Source organism: Rhamphochromis sp. 'chilingali' (assembly GCF_963969265.1).
Source record: "Rhamphochromis sp. 'chilingali' genome assembly, chromosome: 1".
In the NCBI taxonomy this organism is placed as follows: domain Eukaryota; kingdom Metazoa; phylum Chordata; class Actinopteri; order Cichliformes; family Cichlidae; genus Rhamphochromis; species Rhamphochromis sp. 'chilingali'.
Window position 1 is genome coordinate 10,458,569 of NC_137929.1, and position 17,906 is coordinate 10,476,474.

Sequence of the window (17,906 nt, forward strand, 5' to 3'; positions counted from 1 at the left end):
CCAATTAATAATTCTGTTATGTTATAGTATTACTACTAAGTCGTAGAATATCTGTTATGTTATAGTGTATCTGCGGAATATAGTATGTGTGCCAAATCGTAGTATTTATACCAAATCACAGTATTTATGCTAAAACATAGTATTTCTGCCATATTGTGGTATTTGTGCAAGAACATTGAACTGTTATGTTATAGTATTACTACTAAGTCATAGTATTTCTGCCAAATCATAGTATTTGTGTGAATTTGTATACTGTAATATCACTGTAGTATGTAGTGGCTAAGTAGGGGGTGTTTACAGTGTAAATAGGTCATCTCTTGTGTTGGAGTGCCCTCTTGTGGCGCCTTTTGGGTAGTGCCTTAGTAAACGTGAACCCTGTAAGAAGTGGTATCAGACTGATTTGTAGTGGAGGAATTTGTTGCCAGTGTTCTTAATCATAGAAACCACACCATATCACCTCTCCACATCCTCCTACTGTATGCCATGCCTCCCTGTACCATCCATCTGACCGCCAATAAACTCCACCTGTGGTAATCTAATCCCTGGATGTCAGCCTCTCCTTCTGACCGAGGATAGTTACTATTGCAGCACCACCCAGCATTAAACTGACGTACACCATTCTGTACAATAGTATTTGTGCTAAAAAGTAGTATTTCTGCCAAATCATAGTATTACTGCTATTTCATACTATTTAAGCGAAATTACAGTGTTTCTGCAAAAACATGTTTGAGGGGTGGAAATCTGTCCTCCTCTCATTTTTCAAACTCCGAAAATTAAGCCATTTCTTCTCTCGTCATGTCTCCGCGACGGAGATACAAAGAGCTATGTAAATCGTAGTCAAAGTACACCAAAGTCCGCTGATTCACCCAGTGCAAGAATTATGCTTCTATCCCACCTAGTTTTTGAGTACAAATTTATACACTATCACAGACCGGTAATTCATATTGATAATTTATTACAATTCTGCAAAGTTTTATGATTTTAGCAGCTGTTCTAATATGGACCTCACATTCTTGTTAACAGTCTATGGCAGAAATACATACAAGTACACAGCCTGATGAAGCAGACAGAAGCAGTACCTCTGATTGGTTCAGCATTTTCACCTCTTATCAGCACAAATCTCAGCCTCTTCTGCTGTTTTCATTAGAATTGTAAGCTTTTCCACCTTTTTTCAGTTACGTGAGAACCAGTTTGGCTCAATGAGTAGCTGAAAAATGTCAGCCTCTTCTGCTGTTTTAGCAGGATTTCAGAGTTCAGCTTTTTCACTTGTTTTAAGCACAAATTTCAGTTTCTTTACCTCATTTCACAACAAAGTTCTTCCTCTTCACCTCTTTTCTGCTAATTTGAGCTTCTGCTCCACAGTGCACATTGTCCCTCTCATCATATCTTTGCTTGTGACCAGAACTCATTTGGCTCAGAGGGTAGGGCATCTGCCGTGAGACCCGGTGGCAGAGGTTTGAATCCTACCTTTGACAGTTGCTACACATGTTCCCTGCTTGCATGCGCTCTGCTTTCTTGTGTGTCACTGCTCTCCAGTGTGTCATTACACATACAGCCATCTTCAGCAAGTACTTCTGCTTCTACACCTCTTTTCAGCTCATCTTTTTGCTTCTTTGCCTCTTTTCAGCAGAAATTCTTCTGATTCACCTCTTTTCTGCCAAATGTTTAGCTTTTTCACCTCTTATCAGCACAATTCTAAGCAGCTTTTGCTAATTTCACCACAATTGTCACTCTCTCCACCTCTTCTTTGTGTGAATGAGTTTGGTGCAGTGAGGTGAATTGCCTCCTTTAGACCAGAAGGGCCAGGTTCGAATCCTGCTCAGGGCAATGTTTTTTTTTTTTTTTTTCAACTTTTTCAGCTTTTTTCAGCAGACATCTTCAGCGTTAAGGCATCCACACAGCATTTTCGCAGGAAATGCAAATTTTTCTAGTTTTTTTTATTTTTTTTTGTTTGTTTTTTCTTCCTTTTCTTTCTTGCTATAATGCTCAACCGAGGATGTTACATATTCGGATTAATGATGGTGCCTTGTATGTTATACTGTTGTTTGTAAATAAAGTTCCTTAAAAAAATAAATAAAAAAAATGTGGATTGTCAGGACTGAGAGACCTCTTCCCTCAGGGGAGGAAACAAGATGGCGGAGTGTGCAGCAACTTTACTGCAGGCGTCCGAACTTTTTTGGCTTTCTTTTGTCCTGAAACTGTGAATTTATTAAAAGCAATAACCTGTCTTTTGCGCTTTTTGTGCACTTCAACCAGCCACTGAAGAATTAACTATAAACCAGCTTTAAGTTGTAATTTTTCCGGGGTTAATTTTGATACTTGTCCTATGACCACGATGGATCATGACTACAACGTTTCGGTTTTGAGAGAGGCGTGTGACGAGGAGGATATTCAAGATTTGGAGATCACTGACATGACTTCCAAGGACTCCAGAATCAACTGGGCTCACACTCCGACAAAAAGCCCTAACCCGAAGAAAGCAAGAGGGGTGCGAGCGCAGCCGCTGGAGGAAGAGGACACCGCCGCAGCTATCTTGCAAGCAGTCAATGTGTTAAAGCATAAGATGGATGAACAGACGGCGTTGCTGCGTAAGTTTGAAAAGCGCATTGATATGAACACGGCGGAAATAAGAAAAAATAAAGAGTATAGTAGAACTCCAGGAGAAAGTTGGTGAGCTGCAGAAAGAAAACAAATCCCTGCGCAGCTCCTGTGAGGAACATGCTCGATATAAGAGGAGATGGAACCTAAGGCTGACTGGTCTTCCTGAGAAAGATGATGAAAACACGAGAGAGTCAGTTATCGGGATTCTCACCAGAGTTGTGCCCTTGTCTGTGGATAAACTGAGAGAGACTGTTGATACTGTTCATCGGCTGGGAAAGAAAGGGAACGCTGCATCTTCCGGGTCCCCGAGAGCCATAATTATCCAGTTTGGCATGAGAACGGTCCGGGACGACGTCTGGAAGAAATCGAGGCATGCGAGGGTTTGCAAGGAGATGAACATCCGCTTCAAGGAAGACTTCTCCAAGGAAGATCGGGAGGCTCGAGTGAAGCTGTGGCCGCTGGTCCAGGACGCCAGGAGTAAGGGAAAGAGAGCGTTTTTGAAGGACGGCTACGCTCTGATTGATAACCAAAGAGTGGACCCGAACTGATTTTCTTTTGTGTGACCTTTTTCACCTCTCAGGTATGCTGCTGTTGATTAAGCCTATTGCTTAGCATGTCATTTAATTAAAAATGTCCCGGTTGTTATGGGTTATTGCACTGAATAGTTCTTTTATACAGGACACAGCTGCTCGTTCCTGCGTGTCTTCTTAAGTTTCTTTTTTTTTCCCCAATACTTTTGTAATAGTGTTATATGTTATCTGTTATTTCTTTGAACGTCAGGGGGCTAAGAAACATTGTGAAGCGTAAGGCTATCTTTCTTTTTTGCAAGGAGCAACAGGCTAACTGTGTCTTTCTACAAGAGACCCATTCGGCAGAGGCAGACACAAAGTTCTGGAAAACACAGTGGGGTGAATCTGTTTTCTTTAGTCATGGTACGTCTCACTCAGCTGGAGTGATGATTTTATTTAATAGGTTTCCGGGAAATGTCATAGACTGTAAAAGTGATTCTGATGGTCATTGGCTGATGATAGTGTCAGAGATTAATGGTTCAAAATACATTCTGCTGTGTGTATATGGTTATACTAATAGAGCTCAGAATAAGAAACTTCTAACCTTCCTTTGCGGACAGTTAGAGCAATGGAAATTGAGCTATCTTGTTGACAAAGTTGTTGTGGGGGGAGACTTTAACTTAGCTCCTGATCCCTCTGTTGATCGTCTTCCATCCGGGACCTCATGCCACAGTTACGATGAAAGTATCCTTAATTTGGTCAACAAAGTTAGTCTCTGTGACGCTTGGAGGCTGAAAAATCCATCTGTATCTCAATTTACTTGGTTTAATTCATCTAATAATGGTCAGTGTTCCAAGATTGATTACTGGTTAGTCTCTAACAATTTGATCAACAACATTTCTAAGTGTGAAATCTCAGCTTCCCCTCTAACTGATCACTGTTTGATTTCCTTATTCATTTCATTAACCAAGGTGAAACATCAATCCCTTATTTGGAAATTCAACAACAACCTCCTGCATAATGACAACTTCTGCCTTGAAGTGAGAAATTTAATTGTAGAAATTGTTAAACTAGATATGTCACATGTGAGCAAATGGGAATGGTTTAAATTCCAAGTTAAACAGGTAGCAATTCAAATTAGCAAATCCATTGCTAAACAGAAAAGACAGGAGCAACAAAGCATTATAGAAAGAATTAACAGGCTATGCTGCAAACAGGATTTATCTCTGGACGAACATATACAACTAAACACTTTTCAATCTCAACTAGACAAAATGTTCTTAGAGAAAGCCAATGGTGCCTATGTTCGTTCAAGAGCCCGGTGGATTGAGGAGGGTGAGAAAAACTCTTCCTACTTTTTTAATTTAGAGAAATACAGACAATCAAATAAGAAGATCCAATCACTGAATATCAAGGGGGTTTTGACTGAGGACCATGACAAAATAAACGTGGAAATACTTCATTTTTACAGTAACCTTTACAAGTCAACCTATTCAACGGAGAATGGCACTGTGTTTCTGGAAAGTCTTAGAGGCCTTAATGGGACATTGGATGTGGATGTAAAGGTTCGTATGGAGAGTAAACTTGCAATCGAAGAGCTGGACAAGGCAATCGGACAAATGCCCACGGGCAAATCACCAGGTATTGATGGGCTAACAGTGGAATTTTACTCCTTTTTCTGGCATGACATTAGATTAACTCTTTACAGTGCTTACTTAGAATGTATCTCATCAACTAATCTTTCACCTACAATGAAACAAGGTCTAATTACTTTAATTCCAAAACCCAACAAAGACAAACTGCTTCTGGATAATTGGAGACCCATAACCCTTCTGTGTAATGATTATAAATTACTGGCTCATGTATATGCGAACCGCTTAAATGATTGTTTATCACATTTAGTGGATGAATGTGAGTCGGCGTTTATAAAAGGAAGACATATACACAATCACATTAGATTGATTTTTGATATGCTTGATTATCGCCAGCATATAAAGACAGAAAGCTTAGTGTTGTTTTCCATCCTAAATGATAGTAAATGTAACAATAAATTTATCAGTGTGAATTTTAAATCTATTCTTTTCCAGGGGTTTAACTCAGGTAGATATTTGCAGGCCCTTCATGGGGACCAGTCACTCATGGAAAAGGCGTTCTCAAAATTCACTCAGTGGCCTGTCTCCCCAAAAGTAAAAGAAACTCATTTCAAGATAATTAATAATATATATCCTGTGTCTGAATTTTTGAAGAGGAGGTTTAAATTTGAGGTTGATCAGTGTGCATTTTGTGATTCAGCCTGTGAAACATTACACCATTTGTTTTTCTCATGTCCTGTATCAGCTGCCTTTTGGTTAGAACTACACAGTTGGTTATCCCTCAAGATCAACGATATTCCCCAGTTTAATATTTCTGATATTATTTTCTATATGGCTAAACAACATCCATCTGTCTCTACTGTGATTAACATTGTCATCCTGTTAGGTAAATACCATATACATTGTTGTAAATGGAGGAATAGAAAACCATCCTTTACATGGTTCATCAATGACTTTAAACATTATTTCATGTCACTTAAAAAACTGAAGTCAAGCAGATTTGCCACAATCTATGATGACATTTCCCATTTGCTACTGTTTTGATTATTACCTTTATTGTGTATCAACCTGTGCTCTTTTTTTAATTCTTCCCCGTTAATACTGTGGATTTTTTGTCTAGCCCCCTCCCCCCATATCCTTGCTGTTAGTTTTGTTGTATTTACTGTTTTGTTTTTTTTTATCCTCCACGAGAGTTCATTTGCACTATAATGTGTTATGTTGTTTGTGACTGTATTGTTTCAATTGTTAATAAAAAAAAAAAAGTTGATCGCAAAAAAAAAAACAAAAAAAAAAACACGTGCGCTAGCATAGCATGCTACTTGCCGCTAGCTCCGATGCTAACTTCCGTTAGCCATTTTGCAATGAAAGTGCCTTTTCCGAGGCTAAAGCAATTAGCACTGAGTCTGCTGCACTTTATACGAGATGTTCTTTAAAGGTTTATGTCACATTACTGTGGTATTGATGTATGGTTTTGTGCGAAGTTGTTATGTTAGCACATGTTCACTTTTCTCATGGTGCTAATTATAGTTCTGCACAATTAAGTATTAGCAACGTGAAATTAAGTGCCTTCACCTGCACTGTACTTAGCTGAAACTTGATAAGTCTCAAGCCAATGTGTATTTTTAATGCACTGCTGAGCTATTTAGTATTGTTTTAAATGTGTATTTCCTATGCACTTTTTCCCTTTGAAATGAGAATAATTTGTTGTACAACATAGAATATTTTGAAAGAAATTTAGAAGCACTACAAGCAACCAGTAGTAATAATAAGTTACAGGCATGATAGCTTAAATGTTGAACTACTGTGTTCTGGCCTGGTCCCCAGGTCAGGTTTTTTCCCTTTGCTTATTTGGATTGGATTGGTTTTGAGGACCTGAGAAGAATCGAGGATCCCTTTTCCAGTACTGGATGGCGAGCCCAGCCCAAATAGCTGGATGAACTGGTAGTTTTTAACCCGACTGGTTACAAACACACTGAGTGACTATTGAACATTGAAAGACTGAAATTGACTTTAAAAAAGACACAAAAGACAATATATCCTTGGGTCGACCATTTGTGGGGTTTATTTTATTTTATTTTGTTTTCAAGAAGCGCACTCTACTTTTGTTAAATGTGCACAACTTTAATAATTGCTAATAAATGCAATTGTGTTTTCTACACCTACTGTGTACAAGTCCTCTGTTGTCATACACCCTTAGCTCCTACAAATCTAGAACCTGTCTGATCTGGTCCATATTTCCCTTCTGTCCTCGTACTGTGGTTAAAGGTAACTATACTGCCGTACTACAGGCAACGAAGGCAAGAAGTAGCACTAATAGGTCTTACATGCCCATTACTAGTATTGCACCACCAGTGTTACATACTCATTGCTAATCCTTTTCATTTTGGCCAGTCCAAGCATTTAGAAATAAATAAACACAAAAACACCATTCAAAGATAATTTTTACTTTTTCTACTTATCAGGTACGACCAATCTGAAATATCTTTTGAAGAAATGAACAATATATTCTAAACTTGACCTCAGGCCCATCAGGTTAATGCAGTCATTACATGGACATGTTTCATTTTAAAATGAGATCAGAATAGTTTGGCATTAAGTCATAAATCTGTAAGAACAAACCTGAGTTCACAAACATGTTTATCTCTCTTGTGTTTACTGCGCGGGTCTGTGATCCTCTGGTAAATGTAGCTGTAAATGTTGTTTTCCTAATGCAGGTGTTCCAATATAGACGAGTACTGCTGCGTTCATACACCGATGTTCTCCATGTTCTTTGCAAATAATGCAAATGCTTGTGGATGGTGCTGAGGATTTATATGACATCTTTCAGTGAACCCCACAGGCTGAGTTCTTCTCTCTTTGCCTAACTGCTTGCTGTCTCTGAACCAAAAGAGCTCCAAGTCACATTATCCATGTGCTCAAGTGCAAGTGCTGATCCATGTTCTCAGCCAGTGGTGTGACTGGTGTGGGGACAGGTGAACCAGTCTGACTGAAGCTGGGCGGTGAGGACTTCATTCATTTAATAACAGCCCCTCTCGCTCAGTTTTTTCATTCGCTCTTGCTCAGATCTCTGCGAACCTGCTCGCAGTGTGTCGCTCAGTGTGGTTTATCATCTTCATCTTAACTTCCTGCTTCTATCATGGTTAAAGCTGATGAATCCTCTGGACATCAAACACTGATGGTGTTATTGGAGCTGAGTGAAGTTTGATGGATTTATTATCCACGCTGTGACACATGGCAGCTGTCAGAGCAGAACACATGAAGTCAGCAGGTGTGTTTAAATTCAGCCTCTGCTTCCTCTGGAGGTCCATGACATCACAGTGTGGCCGCAAAGGGCGTCCAGAATCCTAGCCTCCCACAAACATGTCCACCTTCTCCCTGGATTTGAAGCACAGGTGGGCCCACCCTATCCCAAGATGCATTGCAGCGTGGTGGTGGAACATATATTTTGGGTCCAGAGATAGAGCAGCGCTCTCTCTAAGTCTTTGAGGATGTTTTCTGTTTGAGTCTGGCTTCAGTTCAGTCTAATTTAGCAGCTGTGACATCAGAGATTGTAGGGGAGGAACAGCCACACCCACAGGTGAGTTTCCCACCCAGAAACAGAGCGTGAACATCACCTCTGTCTGCGCTGTGTTGGTCACAAGCTTTGTTCTGGGCTTTTAAGTGGAGGGTGGAGCTTATGAGTGATGGAAGCTGAGAGCGGTGTTTGCAGATGCTCAGTGTGACAGGATGTTGGCTGCTGTGTTTGCACATGCTCAGTATGACAGGATGTTGGTTGCTGTGTTTGCACATGCTCAGTGTAACAGGATGTTGGCTGCTGTGTTTGCACATGCTCAGTGCAACAGGATGTTGGCTGCTGTGTTTGCACATGCTCAGTGCAACAGGATGTTGGCTGCTGTGTTTGCACATGCTCAGTGTGACAGGATGGCTTGATGGCTCTGTCCCAATTCAGGGTCTGCATGCTTGAAGTACGCATTTTAAGTGCGGTTACGTCACCGCCACGCAACGACGGCTGTCCCAATTCGAAGTGTACTTCAAATGCATACTCCAAATGAGCCGTCGATTTCCCCAAATATCAAGCGTGGTCCGGCGCATGCTTCGTGGTCCCATATATCCCACAATTCATAGCGCAGCGGTGGGTGTGGATAATTTTGCCGCAAAATACGGCAGAAGGGAGCGGCCGAAGAGATTTTCTTTTTTTCCCCCCAAACTTTATTGAAATTATAAAGTGAACAGTCAGTCATTCCAGTTCAGTTTGTACAGTAGACATACAAGGCAAATAAGAGTAACAATATACAGTACAATGAAATAAGAAGGATAAATAAATAAAGGAGAAAAAAAGAAAAAAAAGGGGGGAATGTGACAGACTTCATAAAAACTTTGTACTTGAAAATTGTGACAGCTCATTCATTAAACATTTCTGAATGAATTTAAATCAATGATAAACCTTTTTTATTGGAAGTTAATTTAAGAGAGTTTAAGTAATATTCAATTTCAATCAAAAACAAATTAAATGATGGGGTTGAGTTTTGAAATTTACATTTATGTACATGGAATTTCCCTAATAAGATGGAGCAGCTGAAGAGTGAACTGTCAAAAGTACTGAATATGACGTCACTTATTTATGTGCGAATGTTTAATAATTAAAGTCAGTCATACATCCACAAACACAACAAGCTGAAAGTCAGTGATATATGTATATGTGTGTATATATATATGTATATATATGTATATATATCTGCATGATGTCACTGGTTACAGTGACATCATGCAGTTTGTGCTTTGACCTCCAGAGGGCGACAAATCCGCACAGACAGAGAGCTCAATTCAAACTTTGCTGCCATCAGTAATAATTCTTCAAATATAATCATCAGTGTTTGAGCAGTTATGATATCAGGGACAAACTAGACATGTGTGACAATACTGAACATGTCACATGACACACCTTAAACATCATGTGATCCACTCTCAGTCTGCACTTTAATTCATGACTTCAACAGGTTGAAATGAGCTTTGAAGAAACATTCAGTGAAACAAAGCTTTCATCACAGGATTCATGTGAGCAGCAGATGAACTTTGTACCAACAACATCTTCAATAACAGAGTCTGAATGAAGCTCAGGTGTTGATGCTGCTCACTGATTGGACGGTTGGTTTCAAATGTCTGCCTCCGCCTCTGCTGCACAGGTGAAGGTAGAAAGTGTGACTGGCTCTATAGACTGGAAACAAAGAAACATGCTGAACATTTGAAGCTTTGCAGCAGAAATGTTCATGTTACAAATACAGCAGAGCTGATCTGGGATCAGTGTGTTCACACCTGCAGCTACAACAAGGTTTCATGTCTCCACACGTCAGCATGTGAACTTTACTCTGACTCAGTCTGAGCAGTCAGACGGCATATTTTTAAAGTTAACACATCAGCACACACAGAGCTGAGCCCCTCCCACCTGTGAGCTTCAGGTGGAGTCCCGCCTCCTTCCCGGAAGAAGCTCAGCTGTGTGTCCGTGTTTAGTGTCCAGGTGTGGAGCGGAGCTTGTTGGTGTGTGAAGAAACTGTAAGTTTGCTTTGTTTCCTCCTTTAACAATTTGTCTTTGTATTCATGGAAACAGCACAAGCTAAAAAAAGTCACAAGTTAGTCTTTTACCTACATGTAGTTGATAGTTTCTAGATTCTCATGTCTGACTCTGCTTTAAAATACTGCGTCATAAAGTGTCCGCTTTGTTCACACCATAAACGGGTTTGACAGGTTTTACATTTCGAAAATAAACTCACTGCATTTTGGTTAATGACAAAAACTATTTAAAGATAAATGCATTTAAACGATCAATTTTTTTAAAAATATTTTTTTAATAAAAGTCACAAGTTTCTGGTTAGGCATAGTATTTATACTATATTCCGACTTTTAAAATAATACAATACTTATTTAAAGTCATTGGTTTTTGCAAAGTGCCGGGTTACAAATGTTATTCAGTCTCTATCTGTGAAATAATCTGTGAATAAAGGAACATGAACATGAACACTTCTGAGAAAATTATTTTTTTGTCCAACTATTTACAGGGGCTTGAGTATAAAAGCTGAGAGTCTTTAAGCTCTTCTTAGCTGAAAAAACTGTAACATAAATATGTTTTTGCTGAGCAGCAAGTAAAACTGCCCTATTGCCTAAGAGTAAATCCCTGGTGCCAATTGTAAGGTTAATATTGTTGATTGTCATTTATGCTTAGAAAGATTTACTCATATATGCTTAGTTTTATAATCGATTGCATGATGATAGAGGTTTGATCCTTAGTAGTCTGTAAAGACTCTGTGTGCCTTCCAGAGTGCTCTGGCATGCACACACAACTTGGGATCATGAGAGAGGTCGTACCTTATTTTATTGTTTTATGCCTTAACCTAGTCTTGTCTCCTCTGAGCTCAGTTTCTGAAGGCATCTCATATTAAAATAAATAAAAAAATATAATGAGTAAATAAGAATTAAGAATATATATTTAAATCCCAACAATAGCTGGACTGCAGGTTTAGGGAAGTTGTTTATGGGGTCACATCTTGACCCCCACACAAAACTCATACTGGAGACATACAAACACATCTGTGTTTGTATGTCTCCAGTATGAGTTTTGTCCAGTTCTCTCCCTCATGCACAAGAAACTCAAAGAGCTCTGCCTGGGCCCTATTTCAGGAAGCCGGTTTAGTGCAAACTCTGAGTAAGTATACCCTGAGTTAACGAAAACTCTGGGTTTTTGGTTTCACAAAGCGAGTTTAGATTAATCCTGAGTGAGTCACTATGACCACACACTCCGTGAAGCTAACCTGCCCCCTAGCAGGTTTACTTCAACTAACCCTGACCTTCTCCGCCTCTTTGTCAGAAACCTGACTGTAGGAAGTGTCAGACATGGCGTGCCCCGTCCTTGAAGAGCCAGTAGATGTTGAAGCCCAAATTCTCCGCAGAGCTCTCCGCCGGGAGAGAGTGATTAGAGCGCGTTCAGACATTTTATCATTTCCTGATGATTTTCTGTGTGAACGTTACCGTTTTTCAGCACAATCTATAATTTATTTGAATAACATCCTCAGGCCTAATATTGCTCATGTGACACATCGCGGACATTCTCTCAGTTCTGTACATATTATTTGTATTGCACTTCGGTTTTTTGCAAACGGGAGCTTTCTGTATAATATTGGTGACGCTGAGCACGTTTCCAAGGCTACCGTCTGTCGGGCAGTCAGGAATGTTACAGTTGCACTGAAACGTCTCCTGTACTCGTTTGTGGTGTTCCCCGGTCATAGACCCACAAGATTTATCAAAGAGGGATTCCACAAAATTGCAGGTATCAAGGTGACCAAAACTTAATTTATGATGTGGTGATACTTGAACTACTACTTAAATTTTACATTTATTTTCACGGTTCCCAGGCGTGATTGGCTGTATAGATTGCACTCACATTCCAATCATTGCTCCTTCAGTAAATGAAGGAGACTATGTGAACAGGAAGTCTTTCCACAGCATTAATGTGCAGGTACATAGTTCCCTGTAGCATTTCAAACTAACAAATTATTTCATCATAGTAATGGATGCTAATTTGTGTTCTCTGCACTGTGAAGATCATATGTGATGCTGCCAACATTATCACAAATGTGGAAGCCAAGTGGCCAGGCTCTGTGAGTGGTGGTGGTGGAGGACCCCCACCTGTTTTTCGGGCCTCCGCTTTTTTTCTGTTGGCCATAACGGGTCACATTTGAGCATACAGAGTAAGCAAATATGTACTTGTAATGTGCTCAGATAATTTCAATAAGTGCTTACGGAAAGAAAATTAATGTAGCCTCTAACTGCAATTGATTTACATGGGACAAACAGACCAAGCACTATGGCTCATAATACAATTACACCTTACCTGTTTGGACTATATTTTTATATTTCATTTTTACTTGCTGCCAGGAACGTTTGGGGCCTGTTGGGTTGCACCTGCGCTCACATCACATCACAAAATAAAATGTGTGAAATACAAAATAAAATATAATAAAATAACGTGTTAAATGGGTGGAAATCCCTAGATCAATGTTTAAATTAACACTCACGCATTGACTCTGTCGGCTATGTTTTACCATGCATGCTCCCTTTCTTTTGAAGCTGAGGCTGTGTTACTTTTTTTCTGCAAAATTTGCATGTTATCGGCATATGCTGCCATCAGAATTTCGGCCTCAAGCGCTGTAAAATACATTGACCGCGCCTTCTTTCCCTCCGTCTCCATGGTGACTCGCTTAATCTGTGCTCCACTAATCAGGGCTTTATGTATCCTCGTGCGCGCGCTTAACTTGGGGTTAAAGCAACTCCGCGTTGATTGAACTAATTGTTATCAGCCTTTCTGAAACCGAATATTCCGAGTTGGACAGTTCGGGGTTACTCAACCCTGAGTATCGTTTTTCACTCTGAGTTTTCTAAACCGGCTTCCTGAAATATGGCCCAGCACTTTAGAGGGAAGAAGAGTCACAGCTCAGCATGTTGTTGACGGGTTGTTGTTCAATCTGGGGAAGACATCTGAATCATTGTAGGGGGAATGGCTTTCACAACTTTAATGAATTTACTCTGAGTACATGATATGCCATAATTATCTATGAATTTGTTATATGTTAACACATTTCCGTCATTGTCTAAAAGGTGTAAAACCGTCCAAATTCCATGATCCATCCAATCCTTATAAAAGATGGATTTTCTTTTATCGTATACATCTGTTGTTCCAAATCGAATTTGTATGTGGAGAAAAAATATGCTTGTATATCATTTTCCAGTACTGGAGAACCTGTTTGTGAAAATTGGATAATTTAATTTGGATATTTCAAACTCGCACTTTATAAGAAATTCAATGCCACCCTGCTTCTTGAAAATTACTTTGGGAAATAAAACCAAAATACCGTTTGAAATATTTATGCAAGATTGCAACCATTTGAGTTTGATGGAACCATCATTGCTTCAAAATCAATCGCATTCAAACCTCCTTCTTCAAATGACTTCACTATATCTTTCTTCCCAACATAATGTTGCTTGTTTCTCCAAATGTAATTGAAATTAATTCGATTTATATTATTGATTAGACCATTGGAAACATATAACCATTGTGATGGATAAATCAATCGAGAGATACCTTCTGTTTTAGTAAGCATGAGACGTCCAAAGATGGAGAGGTGTCTTTGTAGCCAGCTGTTTAAAATCTTTTTAGATTTCTGGGTAATTTGCTCAAAATTTAGATTTTCTCTATTATTTGTGTTCTTTGACATTATAATACCCAAATATTTAATGTCAGTTTTAATAGCTATGTTAAGAGAGCTACTAGGTCACAATCATGAATAGTTAATAATTCACATTTTTTCTTTAGTGCGAACAACTCATATGAATTTCAAAGCTGTTCTAACAGCTTTGTCCATTTTCAGTTTGTTTAACCCTTTAGAGCCGATCGGAGCGGGCACGCTCTGTTTGGTGTAACTATTTTTAAATCCCGGTAGCACTGCAACCACGTAAGCTAGCGCAAAAAATTTTTTTGCATATGAAACCGGAGGAGTTGTACTTACATCTTATGCCATCAGCTTGTCCTAGGTCACGGTTTCCTTCCACATAAAGCTTTGCAAAAACTGCATAAAAAGCGCTTGCAGGAACAAAAACATAATATTCCAGAAACACGCTTTGCCAATCCGATCAGCTGTTCATAACACTTCCTACGTTGGAATAGACGTCAGCGCGAACTTCTGCATTTCCGCCATTACCTGCCCGAAACCGGAAGTGACGTCATTTTCGCGGAAATGTAGTCTTTTTTACCATCAGGGCCTCAGGGCCTATACTGGTCTTTTTAAAAGTTATCTTTGACTTTATGACTTTCTGTGTCGTTTCTGGGATGCTTAGGACTCATATTGCACTGCTGGAAATAGTTTATTTTGATGCATATGCTGCTTTTTTGCAAATTTGCAGTATAATATTTATTTTCGTTTTTCCTGCAGTGTATAAAAATTGGTGTATTTCAAAAATAAAACTATGAAGACACTCAAAATAAATTTCCTGTGGTGGGAAACTATTTTGTGCAACTTTTTTGTATTTACAGTTTTGAGGGATAAGCCTCTTAAATTTCTCTAACTACAAATATATGTTAAAAAAGCAAAAACGATTTTCAATTTTTTTGTAGTTTATTGCACTTTTTTGCAATTTATGTAATTACTATGCACTTAATGAATACATATTATTAAAATGTGGGCTATAATGGTTGTATTGATGTATAGCAACTTGAAATGCTCCCAAAAATGGCTCCGCAGCATGTAAAAATATACTATAAGCTCTGGCGGACTTGGTTCTATGGTAGGTCTTAAAGGGTTAAGGCTTGATCTCAGTCATCCAGTGATATATCAGAATCACACATTTCTCTGAATACAGAATCGATTTTTGGAATATAAGATTCAATCTGATCAAAACAAGTTAATGAATCAGTGATTAAATATTTCGAGGAGTATAAATTTGAGTAAAATTTATGTTTTTCTTCTGCTATAGTCTTATGATTTGTGCATTTCTCCCCATTTACGATTATTGTATTGATAGATTTCTTTTCTTGCTTCCGTTTCTCCAAATTGTAGAAATATGAAGCACTTTTTCACCACCTTCTATCCATTTTGCACGAGCTCTAATGTAATCTCCATGAGCCTTTTTCTTGTATAGATCATCTAATTGAGCCTGTAAAGACAACAGGGATTTCTTATCAGCCTCTGACATAAAATGTCTATTACAATAGTTATTTATATTGTAAAGTAATTTACTTTCAAATTCCTTCTATTGTCTACTTTTCATTTTACTAAACGTAATTGAAAATTCTTTAACTTTAAATTTAAAAAAAAATTCCCATCTATGTATGTAATTGCCAATTGTTACATTGTTGTAAATGTTATGGAGGAGCTCTTTAACTATCTTAACATACCCATCATCATTTAACAGATCTGCATAAAATATATGAACTGAATGTTTCTTTCAGGCTGTAAAAACCTTATTTATCCTCCATTACAGTCCTGCATTCAGAGCATTACTTTTGTTATATTAGTACATGTATTTTATTCTGATGAACACATGAAACTCTGAGCTGGATTGAATCCATTGAATCAGAGTCCAGTACTCAGACTAAACACACTGAATGTGTCCTGAGCTCGGCCGCTGTTCCACAGTAACTGCTGTCAGAGTCACTGTTACTGAGTTAGCTTAGCTAGCAGAGCAGCTAGCAGTTAGAGTATGAACTCTGTAAGCAGTCAGCTCGGTCCTGGACATGGTTACTGACATAAAGCTGCTCTCTGCAGCCATGTTTGACCTGCTGCTTTGTAGGACTACAGTAATGGAGGATTTGGAGGCTGAACTCGGCTCTGTGACACTTTTTGTAGTGAACTGATGAAAGCTGCGTCTCAGATGGATGTTAGTCCAACACATCAGACACGACCTCTGCAGCTCTCAGTTGATGTGCACATGAATGGTTTGTGTTTCCTCTGCAGGTGAAGGTAGAAAGTGTGTGTGAGCTGATGTGAATTGAGCAGAATGGATCAGTGTGAGGACAGAGAGGAGGGAGTCCCTCCCTCTAAAAGCACTCTGTGTGGGGAACATGGGAGCCAGACCAAAGCTCAGAGGTGAGATGACCATCTCTAACTGTCCATGACTCTTCTCCATGTCACAGCTCAGCACTCACATCACTGCTCCATCATTATTCACACTCATACCTCTGTGTGTGTTGTTTTAAAGCCCAGAGCTGTGGGGCGTACCAGGCTCAGCTGGACATAACCCTGAAACTAATCCAGAGCCTGGACCTGAACCCAGCTGTGTTTCCTTGAAGAGCAACATCTCGAAGGAAATTGGTGAAAACTTTAACAAAAGACTGTTATGTGACAAAGAGTAAGTACATTATTTTTATGAGATTGTTCATCATGTCTTTAATTTAATATTTCCAGTTTTTCCTTCCTGTCTCATGAAACTGTTACATTTATTGTTTTTCTTTTAGGATCAATAAGAGGCCAGAATCTCCTGGACCTGAACCCAGCTGTGTTTCCTTAAAGAGCAACGACTCGAAGGGTATTGGTGAAGACTTTAAAGGCTGTTCTTCTGCTGCTGAGAGGTAATGTGTGTCCAGATGTTGTTCCTGACTCTGTATTTTTGAATAAATCCTCATGTTTAATATCAGCTCAGCTCTTTTTCACACACATTTCTATGTTGGTATGTGAAGCGGTGTGTGTTGGAGTGTTTCCACAAACACAGCAGTCAGAGTGGAAAGAGTGGATGTTGTAGGAGGTGTTTGTGTAGTGAAGAGGCTGAGTGTCCGTAGGACTCCAGCTGCTCCAGCAGGTGTCTCCTTTGTGCTTTGCTTCAAACACAGTGTAGGGAGGAGCTTCCACTCAGGTGTTTCAGGTGTTGCTGGATGGAGGAGGACAAATAGTTTTTCCCTTCAGTGACACTTCAGCTGCTCAATTCTGGGAGATCTTTGTCTTTATGAAGGTTTATGGATTCTTGTTCTTACTTTGGTGAAACTGAGTAATACATTTTCCATCTAACATTTAAAGTAAATTTCCAGGTGAATAAAAGATCTGCAGCTGCAGCCTCTGTGATGTTTCACAGTCTGAAAGTAACAAATTCAACCAGAGTTCAAACAAAGGCTTAATATACGTTTGTGTTTGATATAATGCCAACAAGTACAAATAGGTGTTCTTACAGGTCTTAATCACAAAGGTCTGATAAGTCTGGTGACTTTCACACTCAGCAATTTTGCTGCCTTTTATTTTATATTGGCCTTTTTAAAGCCCTTCAAAGTCTCCCACATTCATACAGAGCTTTTAACACCAAACTCCTTTACAGTCCTTCTCCTCTCACACACGATCACACGACTGATTTGTCTGCAGCAGCTGTGTTACTGCTAGTATTTTATTATGTGTGTAATCTCCTCATATTGTTCCTGTGGTTTAGTTTGACTTCCTTCTGCAAACTCAGCTGCTCTGTTGCTGATACACGTCTCCATGAATATGATTGATCAGATGCTGCCAACACCATGTGTTTCATGTGAGCGCTCAGCTGAAACCCTGGGTTGACTTATCGAGTTAATAACAAGCTTCACGTGACTGTGAATGCTAAAGTGAATCCAGATAAAGGAAAGAGACCCTGCTAATGTTGGACTCACTTCTTAGTGTGGATCCCAGGAGGAAGTTCAACATAGCCA

General features: G+C 39.3%; 4 protein-coding genes across 6 annotated transcripts in view; all 4 read left to right on the forward strand.

Moving 5' to 3' along the window:
* Positions 1-17,906, forward strand: part of LOC308403394 (NACHT, LRR and PYD domains-containing protein 12-like) — a 1,254,170-nt gene that overhangs the window by 73,610 nt on the left and 1,162,654 nt on the right. The gene's annotated exons all lie outside the window — the stretch shown is intronic.
* LOC308403425 (NACHT, LRR and PYD domains-containing protein 12-like) overlaps positions 1-17,906 on the forward strand; it is a 646,283-nt gene that overhangs the window by 67,286 nt on the left and 561,091 nt on the right. The window lies entirely within an intron of this gene.
* LOC308403548 (protein NLRC3-like) overlaps positions 1-17,906 on the forward strand; it is a 229,665-nt gene that overhangs the window by 46,827 nt on the left and 164,932 nt on the right. The gene's annotated exons all lie outside the window — the stretch shown is intronic.
* On the forward strand, positions 10,162-16,938 carry LOC308403787 (uncharacterized protein). 2 transcript variants are annotated; one of them, XM_080893533.1, is made up of 4 exons: positions 10,162-10,252; positions 16,240-16,332; positions 16,445-16,594; positions 16,701-16,938. In XM_080893533.1, the coding sequence occupies exons 2-4, from the start codon at positions 16,244-16,246 to the stop codon at positions 16,816-16,818; spliced, it is 357 nt and encodes a 118-aa protein (XP_080749659.1). In that variant the 5' UTR covers positions 10,162-10,252; positions 16,240-16,243; the 3' UTR covers positions 16,819-16,938. The 2 variants fall into 2 exon arrangements, with proteins under 2 accessions (XP_080749659.1, XP_080749658.1); XM_080893532.1 differs by having other exon boundaries at positions 16,201-16,332; positions 16,701-16,914.